Below are 14,691 nucleotides of genomic sequence, written 5' to 3'. Positions count from 1 at the left end.
TTTATTTTTCCTCATATACTATTTCCACCATATACCACACACACATTATGCACGATCTTGATCTTGAGTATGTTTAGTTATCTGCTTTGGTCTAAGTTTTTGACTTAGTAATAATTGTGAATGCAACTATGCCATGTTTGATCCCTACCGAGCTCCACATATCAAAACCTTAGAGTAGGAATCAACAAGGCAACATTTGGTGAGGAATTCATGTTGATACACTTAGAGAGACTGAGTGAATCAATTGAGGAACTTGGCTTTCTTTTTCAAAATCATTTGAAAACTTCCGGAATAAGAGTTGAATAAAGATCGGGTGATTGGTGCTCTAATTACTGTTCTGTTTTTCAACCGCCCAAGGCAAGGAGAAGCAGTGTCTCGTGGGAATCAGGGGTAAGGGTAAGCCACCGTGCCAAAGATTATTTAATCTAAGAGAGAGTACATATACCTTGCACTTGTATCTTTGAGATATGCAGCATAGTAGCAACTCCTAATCAACAACCAAGTCTTTGTTTCCTTTCGTCCTTCTCTCGGGACGAGTAAAGGTTCAAGCCTGGGGGGGTTTTGTTGACGGTCGTTATCGATCAGTTTCGACCGTCAATATTACTAAAATGGGAGAGAACTAGTGATGCTTGCAATGCATATATTCGTTAGAATAATAATATTCCACTAGTATTGGTTATACTAACCTTTTGCAGGGAATGACAATAAAGTGAAGGAGAATCGACATCAACTCAAACGATAAATCAATTAGACGATGTCGAGAACCAGACTTATGCATGAATGGGCCAAGAACTCAGAATTGACACGACAAACTGGGCCAAAATTCACAAGTCTGCGAAGAGAAGCAACAGAGGAGGCCGCCAGCCGAAATTGGGCTGGATCGGGCCGGCCCATGGTTCGGCCGAACCAGGGGGTTCGGCCGAACCCTCCTTAGCGCCATCCGATCCAGGGCTTCGCCTGGACAGTGTGGATTAGCCCCCAATGACGGTTGGAGGGCATTTCCGACCATTCCAACCGCCACAACCGTCATTAGGAGGCTATAAAAGGAGTTGCCATTCTCACTTCACTCACACACCTCAAGCAAGAGCTCTCATTCCTCTCAAGTTTAGTTTAGTAGTATCTAGCTGGTGGAATAGAAATAGAATAGGAGTCAGGAGTCCGGAAGCCTTCGGAAGAGTTCGGGTATGGCTCTAGCAGCTTTCCCTTCCTCTTTTGTAAGCTTTGTATTTTTATTAGAATATTCTTCTATATATATTTATGGTACTGAAATACTTTCCGAGTATATGAGTACCTACTTTACATTATGTTCTTGTTATACTGAATGTACGGCTAGCTTATCTGGGAGATGCTTTGGTGCGGGTATAATGTTTGCATATGCAATTACTCTATTTCATGACGATGATATTAGAGTAGTATCCGGTAGTTTAGACGTGGTGTCTAGATTACAGGATATCATTATTTGGGGTTATATATTGCGGATGAGAGGTGAGCCGCTGATGGTGACAGCTTAGTACGGATATTCCTCCGCACCTATATATAATCCTAAGTTAATTTCCTGGGGAGGGTATTCCTCCGTATTTAGCACCAGTTGGATGGTCATGACGGGCTGTCGTAAGAAACTCAGCAGTCAGGGGTGGCTTCTCGAAGTACCAGGAGGGCATCAGATAGAGGGTATTAGCTAGTATGTCAGTTAACTAGAATGTATGTATACTATGTATACTAGAAGTATAGGAATAGATTTCCTTTCTCTTTTCTTTCCACTTAGCTTAGATGATATATTATGAGAATGAGTAGTTAATTGCTTGTGTGTCACTCTACCCTTGGATTGTCTTAACCCCTGCTTAGAATATGATTATCACAAGTAATATATAAATTATTAGTTGAGTTCTCTCTACATGATCTTCCCACGGGATAAAATAAATACGATACCCTTGGAATACTCTCGGGTGAAATGCTACAATGGTATATCCGTCCGTTTGCGGATGAACTCTGTAACCATAATATACCAGAAGTATTTCTGCGCCATTGCTGGGAATTATATTTCTAGTAATGTCGTTAAGAAATACCAACACTCAGGTGCTTGTGTGTCACTCTACCCTTGGATTATCTTAACACCTACTCAGGATATGATTATCACAAGTAATATATAAATTATTAGTCAAGTTCTCTCTACATAATCTTCCCACGAGATAAAATAAATACGATACCCTTGGAATACTCTCGGGTGAAATGCTACAATGATATATCCGTGCGCTTGCGGATGAACTCTGTAACCATAATATACCAGCAGTATTTCTGCGCCATTGCTGGGAATTATATTTCTAGTAATGTCGTTAAGAAATACCAACAGTAACTCAGAGAAGTATTAATGCAATCAAGAAGATCAGCCTCCGAAGGACAAGAAACAGTTACAATCGTTGATTGGCAAAGTTAGTTTTGTTAGAAGGTTTATTTCTAATTTATCCGGAAGATTAGAGTCTTTTACACCTTTACTCAGATTGAAAGCCGATCAAGGATTTACTTGGGGGTAGAATAGCATAAAGCTTTGGATAGTATTATGGAATATTTGAGCTATCCTCCCGTACTAATTCCTCCGCAAAAGGGAGTACCTTTCAAGTTATATCTATCAACCGATGAGAGGTCAATCGGTTCGGTTTTGATCCAGGAGTTAGAAGGCAAAGAGAGGGTAATTTTTTATTTAAGTAGAAGGCTTCTGTTCTTCTCATTACATCCAGAAGCCTTCTACTTAATTTTTTATTTAAGTAGAAGGCTTCTGGATGCAATGAGTGCAGTATAGTATGTAAAGCCGATGTGGTTAAGTACATGCTATCATCTCCAGTTCTAAAAGGGAGAGTTGGAAAATGGATATATGCCTTGACAGAATTTGATCTTCGGTATGAATCGCCCAAAGCGGTTAAGGGGCAAGCTATAGCCGATCTCATTGTTGAGCATCGTGATGACTCAATCGGCTCGATTGAGATAGTGCCTTGGACATTATTTTTCGATGGTTCAGTTTGCATTCATGGTTGTGGCATCGATTTGGTTATAATATCGCCAAGGGGGGCAATTTTTGAGTTTGCTTATACTATTAAACCCTATGCTACCAATAATCAGGCTAAATATGAGGCAGTTCTCAAGGGGTTGCAATTATTGAAGGAAGTTGAAGCTGATGCTATTGAGATAATGGGTGATTCCTTGTTCATAATCAATCAACTGGCAGGGGAATATGAATGCAAAAACGATGTATTAATAATGTATAATGAGAAGTGCCGAGAAGTGATGAATAGTTTTCAGTTGGTGAGTTTTAAGCATGTCTCTCGGGAGCAGAATGTTGAAGCTAATGATCTGGCTCAGGGGCCATCAGGATGTAAACCTGGTGCAAAATGTTGAAGTTGATATTGCTGCAATTACAGCTGATGATTAGAGATATGATGTGTTCTAGTATTTAAAAAATCCTTCTCAATCGGCTTCGCGAAAATTGTGATATAAAGCTTTAAAGTATGCCTTGTTGCCTTGATGGAGTACTGCTTAGATGATTGAGTGCCGTTCAGGCTAAGGTCGTGATAGGAGAAATACATGAAGGTATATGTGGTACTCATCAATCGGCTCATAAAATGAAGTGGTTGCTTCGGCGCACTGGGTATTTTTGGCCGACGATGTTAGAAGATTGCTTTCGATATTACAAAGGTTGTCAAGATTGCCAGAAATTCGGAGCAATTCAGAGGGCACCAGCATCGGCTATGAATCCTAACATTAAACCATGGCCGTTCAGAGGATGGAGAATTGATATGATCGGTCAGATTAATCCGCCTTCGAGTAAGGGACATAAGTTTATATTGGTAGTGACAGACTATTTTACCAAATGGGTGGAGGCAGTTCCTTTGAAGAAGGTTGATTCTGGTGATGCGATTCAAGTTGTTAAAGAATATATTGTCTACCGATTTGGTGTTCCTCAGACTATCATGACCGATCAGGGGTCCATTTTTATGTCTGATGAGTTTGTTCAATTCACTGACAATATGGGCATTAAATTGTTGAATTTTCATCATACTACGCGCAAGCTAATGGAGTTTGATCAAGTTGATTAAGAGAAAGATCTCTGATTTCCCTCGGCAATGGCATACAAGATTAGCCGAAGCGTTTTGGTCTTATCGGATGATATATCATGGATCAATTCAAGTTCCTCCTTATAAGCTTGTTTATGCACATGAAGCAGTTTTACTATGGGAAAGTACCATCGGCTCAAGGAGAATAGATTTATAGGATAAATTGACAGCCGATGAATATTACAATCTTATGGTGGATGAAACAGAAGATTTAGTTCAGTCCAGATTACATGCTTTGGAGAAGGTAACAAGAGATAAGGAACGAGTTGCTCGTCATTATAATATGAAGGTTGTGCCTAAGTCCTTTTCAGAAGGAGAGTTGGTCTGGAAATTGATTATGCCAATTGGAACTCGTGATAACAAATTCGGCAAGTGGTCCGAATTGCGAAGGACCGTTTCAAATATACAAGGTTGTATCCAAAGTAGCTTATATGTTGCAAGGGTTTGATGGTGAAGTTTTTGGACGAGCAATCAATGGGAAGTATTTGAAGAAGTATTATCCATGTGTTTGGATTAATTCATGATTGGCTGACTTTTGCCGATACATGTTAGCCGATGTGTTGACATTGCCTTTAGATGGCCGATATAAGTTATATTGCCCTTAGCGTTTTTTATCATAATCGGTTGTGCTTTGCTGATGTATGGTGGCCAATATAAGTTATTCCGCCCTTAGCGTTTTTTATCGTAATCGATTGTGTTCTACCGATGTATGATGGCCAATATTTGTCATATCGCCCTTAGTATAATTATAATTTTATCAATGTATTCAACATTGCAAAATTAAGGGGTAGACATATATGAAAAATGTGGACTTCAAAAGCAAATTTTGGGATTTCAAAAGCTTAAACTTCGTTACAGCCCAAAAGTTTGTAAACTTAAAGTTACATATTTAGGTCATCTAGATACATATTTTTGGATAGCCGATATAGCTCTTTGTCTAATTTGTTCTACTTCATCAATGATCTGGGCATCGGCTGCATTGGTTCTAAGGATCACTTTCAGAGTTTTAGTCAATTCAACTAAATGCTTGACAAAAGATTTTAGCCTTGATCTTTGATCTTCAGTAGCTTTGGGCAAATCGGCAAGCTTCTATTCTTCAATCGCAATTTGAGCATTGCATTGTTCCAACTCCACTAAGAGTTCTATCTTCCGAGCATTCAGCCGATCTATGTTGGCTTGTGTGGAGCTTGGATCAGCGATCATTTCGTCAAGTTTTGCCTTCTCTTTGTTGATGGAAGCCCGATTAGCTTGGATGCTTGCTTCAAGGTCTTTTCTTTCACATCGATCGGCATCCTTTGCTTTGCCTTTTCAAGTTTGAATCGATGTTGTTCAAAAAACGCTACTGGGGTAAGGACATCGGCTAGCTCATCCGGAATTTGGTCCTGAATTTCATGGAATCTGTCTCTGATTGATCCAGAACTGACCACTAAGGATTCTACGGAGCCCTCAAGCCGATGTGAGATGTCCAACAGGGTTGTTTTTACGTTATCGGCTAGAGGCACCAAAGCTTTACTTACAATTTCTTCTTCTTCATCCATGAACTGCCTAATATCAAAAGAGAACATATCGGCTAGAACCTGAAAAGGGAAAATATTGAGATTACTAATTAGTAAAAGTGATATAATAGCCGATATGACTTATGGGTTTAAAAGAAGCATTTATAGGGATAGCAGGGGCTAGTGCTACTTCTTCTTCAATATGGTGGCTACCCACAGCCGATGGAGTATGTTCGCTCGATTCATGATGAGGAGGTGTTGGAGGGCGGGGAGGCTGAAAAAAGTTGCACCTGAATTAGCATCGGTTGTTTGAAAAGTTATGTGGAAATGTTGGGTATTACCGATGGTATAGGAGCTGATGGTTTCTTCTTGGTAGCCAGTTTATTTTTCTACAGAGTATAAGTTAGGAATCGGCATAAGAGACTTGAACAATGGATTGAAAATAATACATACCCTTAGTTGACGAGTTGGGTGTGTTGGAGTTGGTGGGGTCTTTTGAGGAACAGGGATATCGGCTGGCGGTGTTTGTTCTCTTGCTTCACTGATATTTGCAGCTGCATCATCCACGGTTTCTTCTATCTCTTTGTCATCTAGAAATTGTTCTACATCAAGATCGATAGATGGCAAATCATCGGCAGTGATAGTTTTGTGTTTCTTGGGCTTCTTATGTGCAGCCGATGGATCAGCTGCCGGTTTTGTCCTTTTTCTTTTACCAGCTTCAGAGCGAATCGGTGCACGAGGTTGACCATGGAGCAGTGTTGAGGTCTTGGGGGCATGGAAGCTGATGACTGAAGGAGCCAATCCACCACCATTGGGAAGGATGCCCGAAGCATAATGGATCTCTAAACTACTTTCACTTTGATGAGGAGGAGAGGATTCTGTTGTCTGCAAACAAGGAAGTAAAATGGTTAAGTATAGTGCATCGGCTTATAATTAATGAGATTGACAGAGGTAAAAGTACTTACTTGAGGGACCACCTCAGGGAATAAATCAGTCAAGTACATCGAAGCTGACTGATGGAACAGATGTTTCTTCCATTCGATCCACCATCGGTCAAATGCTATACTCCTCAATACAGCCAGCTCAATCTTCTCAAAACTCCCTAGAGTAGGTCCTGGTATATGTAGCAACCGATCCATCATAAGAGCTGATGTGATTTCTCCTCTGTTTGGATCTTATCGGCAAAGAATAGACCAATCGGTAGCTGGCCCATTCCTAGTTGCCTTGCAGCGCTTGATGGATGATAGAATTCGTAAGACGTCTGGATATTTCTGCCTTGATGGATGCCAACTGGGAGTATGCAAGGGGTGATGGCTGTTGAGAACACTTCTCTGGATTTATCAAACTTTTCAGAGTTGATCTCATCAAATTGAAAATCGGCTGGGAGCTCGAAATTGTTAAATTCCTCATATGCAAACCAAATTCTGGTATTTCTTGGGAAGCCACCATAGAAGTTTGTAAACCAACCTCTAAAGAGATCAGCCAATAGTTTGGATCCGGCATTGGTTGATGCTGCCTCTCCAAAAGACATGCTTCGGCTTGTGGTGACTTCTTCTCCATCCTCATTGGTGATCGGCTCAAATCTTGGGAAGTCTGCTTCTGATAGTGCTGGCTGATCAACAATTTTCATGGTATGCAGGTTGAGCCAGATCTGTAGAAGCCACCAAGGGCCGCCTATGCCGATTATTGATCCAGAAGCTATCCTAGCCAATGCAGAGCTCAATGTCTGGTATAGATAACCTAATAGGTACTTTCCCAAGGGAAGTTGTTTCTTTTCTACTAGGTTTTTGGCGATGTGCTGCCAGTTGGTAGTAGGACCACAACTTGGACCGCAGAACAAGAATTTTTCTAACCACATCAGAAGGAAAGCTATGTGTTCTTTTGGGGTAACAAATCCAGTACCCATGTTCTTTGAAACAATCCTGTCCAGCCACCTATACTTCTGATTTTGAACTCAAAATTGCTCTTTGTGTTCAAGTTAACTAGATTAGCCGATGATGTTATGTCCAGACCGGTTATCATAGTAACATCTAGAAGAGTGGGGGTCATCGGTCCTTGGTTAAAAAGGAAAGCATTCCGAGCAGTGGACTAGAAATAAGTTGCAGCCGACATCATGGGTTCATCCTTAGCCATATCTGCTGCAGTCAGAGCTAGAGCTTGGGCTATGCCGATTTCTTCCCAGTGGGCTTGTTTGCTAGTTGATACTCGTTTATACCAAGCCGTCCAACTCTTCTCAGCTGATGGCCAAGATTTAAAGGTGTTTTTCCAAAGACTTAAATTAGGGTTGGCTAGCCTAAAGGCGATTCGGTTGGTTTCGGCATTGATGAACTCAGTTGGATCTAGATTGCCGATTGGACCAAGAAAATATTGGTTTTCATGAGCTATGCTAGGAATCGCAACTTGATGAGAAAGGTGCTATAGAAGAAAAGAAAAACAGATTGAGCAAAGGAAGGATTGATTTATTGCAAAAGAAGGGAAATTTAGCCGATGGTACTTACCTCAGCATACTCGACGGTTGGTGCGCTCGGGGGCTCGGCGGAAGTTGACATTGCTGGATAGAGAGTTGTTGCCGCAGAGGATCGCCTTTGGAGTCGCTAGAGGACTCGAGAAAATTGTCGGAGAAGATTGGGGAAAGTTTTGGCTAGAGCGGTGAAAACGGAGGTGACGCCGTGAAAAGTGGCGAAGCGGTGGTTACTATTTAAAAGAAAGTGTGGTAATGGCCAAAATGGAATCGAAATGGGAAACCCTAGATATACTCGGCAAAGAGATTGAGGAAATCCGCAACATTACAAATGTAACAGACTTGGGAGGCATGTGTTAACGACCAAATCTGGTAAGCCATGAACTAGGTTCAACATCGGAATCGAAGCGGATTTGGCAGGGAGTTATCTTCCAAAAACAGGGTGCGCATCGGCTAGGAGGACATCATCTGGAGACTGCATCGGCTAAGATGGATCGGACAGAAGACAACCGATGTAGCCGATTTCGTTGAGATGGTTATATAATTGTTCTCTCAACAGTGGTTGGAAGTAAAGAACAAATGTATTACTTAGTGAATTTTTTTTAGATCCCCCTGTTACATGGTCCTAGGGGGCTTTTTATAGCCCTATTACAGGTTCCCCCTATTAGGGTTTAGGTTTTACAGGGGAATTTACATGGTTACCCTTATGATAGGGACATTATTAAGGGCACACAGTGTCCTTTACAATTATGGGCCCCTATTGGGCTTAAATGACTAGGCCCATCTTTTTGCCGAAGTCCCCGATGGCATGGCGGCCCGTTGGGCCTTCTGGCGGCGAGGTTTGGTACTTTGGCAAAGTCCGTGCCTTGACGCCGAGGTCTTCGCCTCATCATCTTCGCCCTTGCGGCCCTCTGACGAGGTCTTCGCTCGGCGAAGCTGGTGTATTCCAATTCTTCGGCTTTCGCCTTGTGGCCTTCGCCCATATAGTTTCTTCTTCATCCTTCGCCGCTTGCCACAGGTCCGACCTTGTTACACAGGTCCTTGGTTTCGGTAGGTCCGGCCGAAGGCCCTCCGTGGTATACCTCCAAAAGGCCCCTCACGGGCAAGGGTGAGTAGGGAGCTTCGGCTGAGACCGTGCAAATCGAAAGGTGTACTATGAAGCGCCCCCTTTCGGCCGATGTTCCTACCGAAACATACGCTGCATACCTGCGGAGAATATAACTTGCTTCCCTGCTTATACATAAAAAATTCTTTTGGGAAATTTCCTTCCTATGTTCGCTAGCGAGCAGCGAAAGGGGTTTGTCCATTCTTTACACGACTATGAATAGTAATGGGCCCCTTGGGCCTTCCCATTCTTGCGTTTGGCCTTTTACTGTTCGGCCCCGGCCTGATGGGAATTTATCATTTCGTCTACCCCTGGACACGTGTCAAGCTCTGGTTGGATGGAAGCTGAACCATCGCGCGATGGGGTTATATAACCCCACCCCTGGTTAACACTTCTCCCCTCCTCCGCTTTTCACTTTTACCACAGTCGCGCTTACTGCTTTCTTCTCTCACTTGTGCTTCACCTTTTCGACACCAGTGTGTCTCCGTGCTTGCTATTTCGACTTCCCCAGTTTGCTTCGCCTTTCCCCTTTGTTTTCGTCACAGTCCCGATGGCTCCACGCAAACCCACCAAGGCCGGGTCAACCAACGAAGACCCCGACGACCTCGGCGAAGGGTGGTCGTGCTACCTTGGCAAGTCCCTAGTCAAGGAAGCCGACTTGGCCGAGTTCGTCCTTTCCGGCGCTCTTGCAGAGGGCCAGGCGGATTGCAGGGGCGAAGCCGACGTCCCTTCGCCCGGCAATAGGCGAACGGTCATTTTTGTTGCCTTCCTCATGTCGGACTTCGCCTTCCGTGTGACGATTTCTTGGCGTCTGTGCTGGTGATGTACGAGGTCAGACTTCCCCAACTTAGCCCGTCCGCCTTTCCTAAGTTGGCCGTCTTCACATGGATGTGCCGAACATGCGGTTTCGAGCCTACCGCCGAGTTGTTCACCATTTTTTTTACGGCGTGCGCCACAACTAAAGATGTCCATACGCTGGCCGTGCCACGGAAGACAGTTTTCGGCTGCGTTAACTTCATGCTTCGGCTGGAGCGTTCGGATGCCTGGCCGGTGCCTGCGTCTATGGCAAAGTGGGAGCGGAACTGGATGCAGAAATGGTTCTACATCAACAATCCCTACCCCGCCGAGGACGACAAGGCGAACTGGCTCCGTTTTCGGCGTCTTGCCGTTTGCATCGTCGTGAAGCCGAATGTGGAGATCGACGGCACCCTCGAGTCCCGGCTTATTCTCCTTCGCAAGGTTGCGTGGCGGCTAAGTCCTCGCGACCTTTGCGAGGAGTTCTACCTTCTTCGGATTTCCCCCCTTGCTCGCGACTGGTGGGTTTTTGTCAACGAAGGCGAAGAGGTGCTCGGGCTTCCTCGCTTTGTTTTCCTCGTCGGGATCGAACGTGAGTTCTGCCTTTGCTTTTCCTTTCTCTCTCTCTCTCTCTCTCTTTTTTTGACATTTATTTTCTTTGAGGAGATGCTTTTTGTTCTAAGTCGTCGTTTTGTTTTGTTGTTTTTAGTTCGCACCTTGGGAGACGCCGAAGCGGAGGCGTCGAAGATGGTTGGGAGCCTCACTACTGCCGAATTCGCCCGCCTGCTTCAGCGCCAGGCTGACGGCCAGGCGAACCGCGTTCATGCCGGTGAATTGCCTGGTCGATCGATCCCCTCCAAGGCTGGCGATGACGACGTTGGGACGTCAAAGAAGCGCAAGCGAGCCGTTGCGAAGGGCAGCTAGGTGTGAACTCGTCGTGCTGCCAGGGACACAGCCGAAGTCGATGATGTCGAAGACGACGACGACGACGATAGGGAGGCCGAATCTGACAAAGATAACAGGTCGCATGGCTATACTCCTAGTCCGACTCGGCCGAAATCTGGGGCAAGTTCCCATGTTTCGCCCGTTTGTCCGCAAGACGTTGCTGGTGCGAATACCCTTGTAGCGATCTCTAGCTCTGCGGTGAAACCAGAGTCGAGTGCTAGGAAGAAAAATAAGAAGGGTGGGGTGGTACAGGTTGCTCGCGGCTTTTCGGATAGCGAGGGGTCTGATGGGACGCCCACTTCGCCGGTCCTGTGGCGCGCTCCCCGCGGGGGAAACGTCTATCGCCACCGCCTGCTAGCGACGCCGAAGCGCCAACCGGGGGAAGCGCTTCGGCACCAGTGGTTGGGGCGAACGTCTCCGGGGGCGAACGGGTTGAGGCGGTTGCTTCGCCAACCTGTCAACGGGAAGGGAAGGCCCCAGCGGTCGAAATGACTATGTCCGACGTGACACTCACCGTCCCGCACTTTGTTTCCGCGGATTTCGCTACACGGCAAGAGATCACCCCTTTCGTGGATGGGGTGTGCCAAGTCGTTGCACCATCTGACAGTCTCGGGCTTTTCACCGAACTGAACACATTTGGCGAGAGTTGCGCGGCCGCGGAGAGCTTGTTCGTTCGGGTATGAACTTTTCCTTTTGTCCGCATAACTTTTTCCTTTTTCGTTTCTGCCACACCATAACGGATTTGGTTTCCCTTATCCAGCGTCTCGCGGCGCACTTGAGTGTGAAAAGGTCTGCCTTGGAGAGGCTGGATGGGTACCGGCTTCGCCTCCGGAAAATCGAGGACGACCTTCTCCACAAGGAAGACGAAAGACGCGTTGTGGCGGACACCCTAAAAAAGGCGAACGCGGAGAACAAGTCTCTCACAGGAGAGAACAAGTCTCTCCACGCCTACCTGGAGGCGGCGAACAAGCGGGAAACCGAAAGGGAGCGTCAACTTGCTGCGGCCGAGGAGAAGATCAGGTCTCTTGAGACCCGTCTTGTGTCGGCCGAAGCTGCTGCTGCGACTTTGGCGCCGGCGACGGAATCCGCCAAGCAAACTTGCTACACTCTTAGGCTGGCTCTCAACGACCTCAGCGTGCGTGCGGAGGGCGCTCCGGGTGATGACGGGACGGCATTCGACTTCTCCGAGTGGACGCAAGAAGCAGCCGGCTCAGTTGTCGAAGTGTCTAGCGCTTACGGAGACTGCTGTGCGCGTGTTTCGGCGGGCTTCGTGCTTAGCCTGCTCCACGCGCATGGTTGTGGCCATATTGGGAATTTTCCCAATCTCGTGAAGGAGGATTGGCCCGAGAACTCTCAGTGCTCTAGGGCGGCCTTGAGGGCCTTCTGAAAGGGCTTCTGGGAGGATGGCGGCCGGGGTTGCGTAAAGACTCGGCTTCGCGAGAATCTTGAAAGGATTGGGAAGGATGAAGAGGCCGCTGCTGCTAATACCGGAGAGGACCCTAAGCCGTCAGAGCCTGTAACACCCTGAAAATTCGACCGACAAAATCAAAACTCTAAAAATACGGATTTTCAAAAACTTTTTAAATTAATTGCATCATGCCGATCTTATTCGTCTATTTTATCTGGATTTGATCTCGAAGATTAGTAATCGTGAGTAAAGAATAGTTAGTTAGGAATAAACCTTAAAAACAAATTGGTAAAATAAATATAAATTAAAATAAAGATTAGGTGTGGATAGAAATAAATAAAATATTATCACGACCATATTTGGATCAATTAAATTTAAATACGATGGAATAAGAATTAACCCTAATTAAAACTCAAATAAATTATATAAAAAAAATATGAGTAATATTAATCTAGGCTGAATTCATTAGTTAAAATAACACAAATATTGATTAAACTTCAGACGTACAAAAGTTAGGAATTATGGAATCAAATTTAAATAGAAAATGGGCTAAAATCGGGAAAAATAGGAAACTACACTGTTCATTAGCCTTTAGGTGCTCGACATGGTCCCCCTAGCCCCGCCCTCTCCCCTACCGCACGCGCCGCTCGCCCGCGCCCCGCTCGCCTGCCGTGCCACCGTCGCCATCGTCGCCGTCGCGTCGCCGTCGGCCTCGCGCCCCGTGTCGCAGCCTCGAGCCCCGCGCCGCCACCTCGTGCCCCGCGCCGCCGCTGCCACGCTGTCGCCGCGCCGCGCGCCCGCCTGCCGCCGCTCGACCGTCCCGTCGCCGCGCCGCGCGCCCGTCCCGTCGCCGCGCCATCGTCCTGTCGCCGTCGCATCGCCGTCCCGCGCCGCGCCACCCGCCCATCGCCATCGCCGCCTCGCGCCCCGCGCTCGCGCGTTGCGTCGCCGCGTCGAGCCCCGCGCCACCTGTCGCATCGCCGCTCCGAGCCCCACGCCGCCATCGCGTCGCTGCCCGCACGTCGCCGTCGTTCCGTCCCGTGCGCCGCCGTCGCGTCGCCATTACGACGCCGCCCCTCCCCCCCTCCTCCTCCCCCCTCTACAAATACCCCCCTCTCCATTCTCCCCACCCCATCTCACCCTTCCTCCCCTATCCCCTCTCCACTGCGCCGCTGTTTCCGTGCCGCCGCGCCGCCGTTCCCGCGCCGCCGCGCCGCCGTTGTCGTGCCGTCGCGCTGCCACCATCGAAGCCGCCGCGCCGTCGCCCCGGAGCCGCCGCGCCACGTGTCGCCGCTGTGCGCCGTCGTCGTGCCGCCGTCGCCGCCACCGCCGTTGGTAAGCCGCCGCCTCCTCCCCTTGCTCGGTCGCTGTCGCCGCCACGGGTAGCAGGGAGCCGAGAGAGAGAGAAAGGGAGAAGCCGAGGAAGAGAGAAAGAAGCCGGGAGGGAGGAGAGAAAGAAAAGAAAAGGAAAAGAGAGGAAGAGAGAAAAGAAAGAAAAAGAGAAAGAGAGAGAAGAAAGAAAAAGAAAAGAAAAGAAAAGAGAAAAGGGAGAAAAAGGAAAAGGAAAAATAAATAGAAAATTTGGAAGAAAATTAGGGAGGTTAATAGTTTAAAAAATTTAAAATAATTAGAATTTAATTATAGAATAATCATGGTCGTAGAATTGCAAAATTTAATTATTCTTGGTAATTTCCAAAAGAAATCAAGTCGCAGTAGTAATTTAGATATAATTAACAATTAGATGAATCTTTATAGACTATTATAGATCATTTTTGGATAATCTCTATAAGTGATCGATTCACGGTAGAAATTCGGATTTAATCGCTAGGAATTTTAGACGTATATCATATTTAATCGTTTAGTCATAGACTAAATTAAAACGTATAATATTATAAGATAATTTTAGGATTCCGTCCGACATTTAGCTCGCGATAGAAATTTCTAACCTATTATATGGATATAATGCTCGGGTAGATTAAATTAAAAACTTATGATAACAAAATATTTATACCCGCAAAATAGTTTAGGATATATAAATCGAAATTGGGTTTGCCCTAGTTCGCGAATAGTAAGTCAATATAAAAGAATCGACTTTCGCGTTCGACTTCCATTTGAATTTATTTGGATTTTTATTTGAATTCTAACCGAATTCAAATCAATTTTCGCACGTAACTATAGAGCCCGAGGGAGTTGCGGATCCAAGTGAAGGCCAAGAACCGCAAGACTTTGAGCAAGGCAAGTCATCACTATTCCTTGAACATGTTGATCCCAATTGCGAAATTGTTTTGTTTACAAATAAAATTGCATGCAATGATGAACATCCCACTTGTGATTATGCCATGCCTTGATTATTGTTTACCCTTAGATCTTTGTAA

General features: G+C 45.7%; 1 protein-coding gene across 1 annotated transcript; it reads right to left on the bottom strand.

Moving 5' to 3' along the window:
* Window positions 1–5,305: 5,305 nt before the first annotated feature.
* On the bottom strand, window positions 5,306–6,606 carry LOC127785792 (uncharacterized). Its single transcript, XM_052313185.1, has 5 exons — window positions 6,568–6,606; window positions 6,056–6,487; window positions 5,944–5,991; window positions 5,763–5,876; window positions 5,306–5,683 (listed from the first exon to the last, which is right to left on the bottom strand). The coding sequence occupies exons 1-5, from the start codon at window positions 6,604–6,606 to the stop codon at window positions 5,306–5,308; spliced, it is 1,011 nt and encodes a 336-aa protein (XP_052169145.1).
* Window positions 6,607–14,691: the final 8,085 nt, after the last annotated feature.

Source organism: Oryza glaberrima, chromosome 10 (assembly GCF_000147395.1).
Source record: "Oryza glaberrima chromosome 10, OglaRS2, whole genome shotgun sequence".
NCBI classification, from domain to species: domain Eukaryota; kingdom Viridiplantae; phylum Streptophyta; class Magnoliopsida; order Poales; family Poaceae; genus Oryza; species Oryza glaberrima.
This window is presented reverse-complemented; position numbering and strand designations above follow the sequence as displayed.